The 1544-nt window shown below is 37.0% G+C and overlaps 1 protein-coding gene across 1 annotated transcript; it reads right to left on the bottom strand.

The window, feature by feature from the left end:
* Positions 1–167: 167 nt before the first annotated feature.
* On the bottom strand, positions 168–1212 carry LOC118736748 (calcium-binding mitochondrial carrier protein Aralar1-like; the record flags this gene model as incomplete). Its single annotated transcript, XM_036466763.1, is given in 5 exon segments — positions 168–391; positions 461–655; positions 730–821; positions 955–1117; positions 1165–1212. Coding segments are annotated over 5 exon segments (722 nt in total), but the record flags the coding sequence as incomplete, so codon positions are not given.
* Positions 1213–1544: the final 332 nt, after the last annotated feature.

The raw sequence follows: 1544 nt of genomic DNA, 5'->3' as shown, positions 1-1544 counted from the left end.
ATAAGTTTGAGAGATGCGACCCAAATAAATAAAACAAATTGTTAAATAAGGCGCATCCTAATGTACTCGTGAATGATATCTACATACATATGCATTTACGTCTATCTCCCTACATATATATATGTGTATTCATAATCCATGATTCATTTGTTGTAAGCAGAGCTTACCCAGTTTGGTGAAGTGCGCCGGTTAATTGAAAGAGAATATCAATTTCTAATGGTGTAATTTGGCTCATTGTTTGTGCGGCGTAAAGTAGTTCGTCCTTTGTCACTGGCTCGTGGCGATTACCTTGGGCAGCGTGCAAATAGATGCGTTTAATCAATTCCATATTGTTGAGCAGCGAAGTAAATGCGATGAAATAAGGGAAGCTCACTTTGTGACCTTCAGTGACCTATTGATCCAAACGAATTTCGACAGTGGAAATACCACATTATTTACGAAGGAAGAAACTTTTACTCACCGCTACTAAGTTATCCTTGACAACGGGTGTGAGTAAATGCCTCTTCACTTTAACAATAATATCCTGAAAATCTAAGGGTGAGATGTATCCAGAACCAGCTGGATCCTTACTACGGAATGCTTCCATTGCATATTCCTCATGGAAATCATGGAGCAGCTGTGTGAATTCCGCATAATTGATGGGGCGGTTCTTTTTCTGCAAATGGAATGTAGACATTTTTAAATTGCGAATAAGTATATGGATTGTAAGTGGATGTAAATAGTGCTCACCTCGCCGAAATACCGCTTTATAAAGGAACTATCTAAATTAAAAGGTATCTTAGAATGCAGTTCGGTTTTTTGTACGATATCGACGAAATCGGCTGGAAGGGGAAAGACAAATATTTTACTTAATTGAAACTAAAGGCTGAAACATACCTAAACTAAATATATGTATGTATATAAAGTTACCAACTCTTGTGTTTAGCTGATTATTTTCCCCTTTCTCCAACTCACCGTAAGAAACTGTGCCATTGCCCTGGCGATCGAACAGTTGAAAGGCAGTTTTGTAGAGAGCATCGGGTGTACACAGCAGTCCTTCAAAAGCCTGGAACTCGACAAATGAAATCAACCCATCTTTGCTGGTGTCTGCGATGCTGGCCAACAAACGTACGGATTCCTAGAAAAAGTAATTGGTACTTGATTAGATTACTAAATGTGTATTGCTAACTCATCGGTGCCACGTAAATAAATCATTAAATCTATTTTTGGCATTTCGGCTACTTCATATACTAGTATCTCAAACAATTGTTTTTTTTTTTCTTTTAATTACTATTTAGTTTTGTATGTACATATACTTTTTATGGTCTTTAAATTAAGCAGCCCCATTTGGCAAATTAGTTTCAAATACTTGAAGCGATAAGAGTTTTTTATGATTAGCTCTACGTGTGAGCAACTACAACAATGCTCCGCTGTCTCATAAATTTCGCTAACTATATTTATACTTATGCACTATGTATGTATGTATGTATGTACAGTGAAAGCTCCATAAGCGGCCACCGATGGGGACTTACTTTTTGTCAGCTTATGGGAATTTCGGAAAAAAA

This window comes from Rhagoletis pomonella, unplaced genomic scaffold, assembly GCF_013731165.1.
Source record: "Rhagoletis pomonella isolate Grant_MI unplaced genomic scaffold, Rhpom_1.0 Rhpom_scaffold_00004, whole genome shotgun sequence".
Lineage (NCBI taxonomy): Eukaryota > Metazoa > Arthropoda > Insecta > Diptera > Tephritidae > Rhagoletis > Rhagoletis pomonella.
The sequence above is the reverse complement of the archived record's forward strand: the minus strand, read 5'-3'. Positions and strand labels throughout refer to the sequence as shown.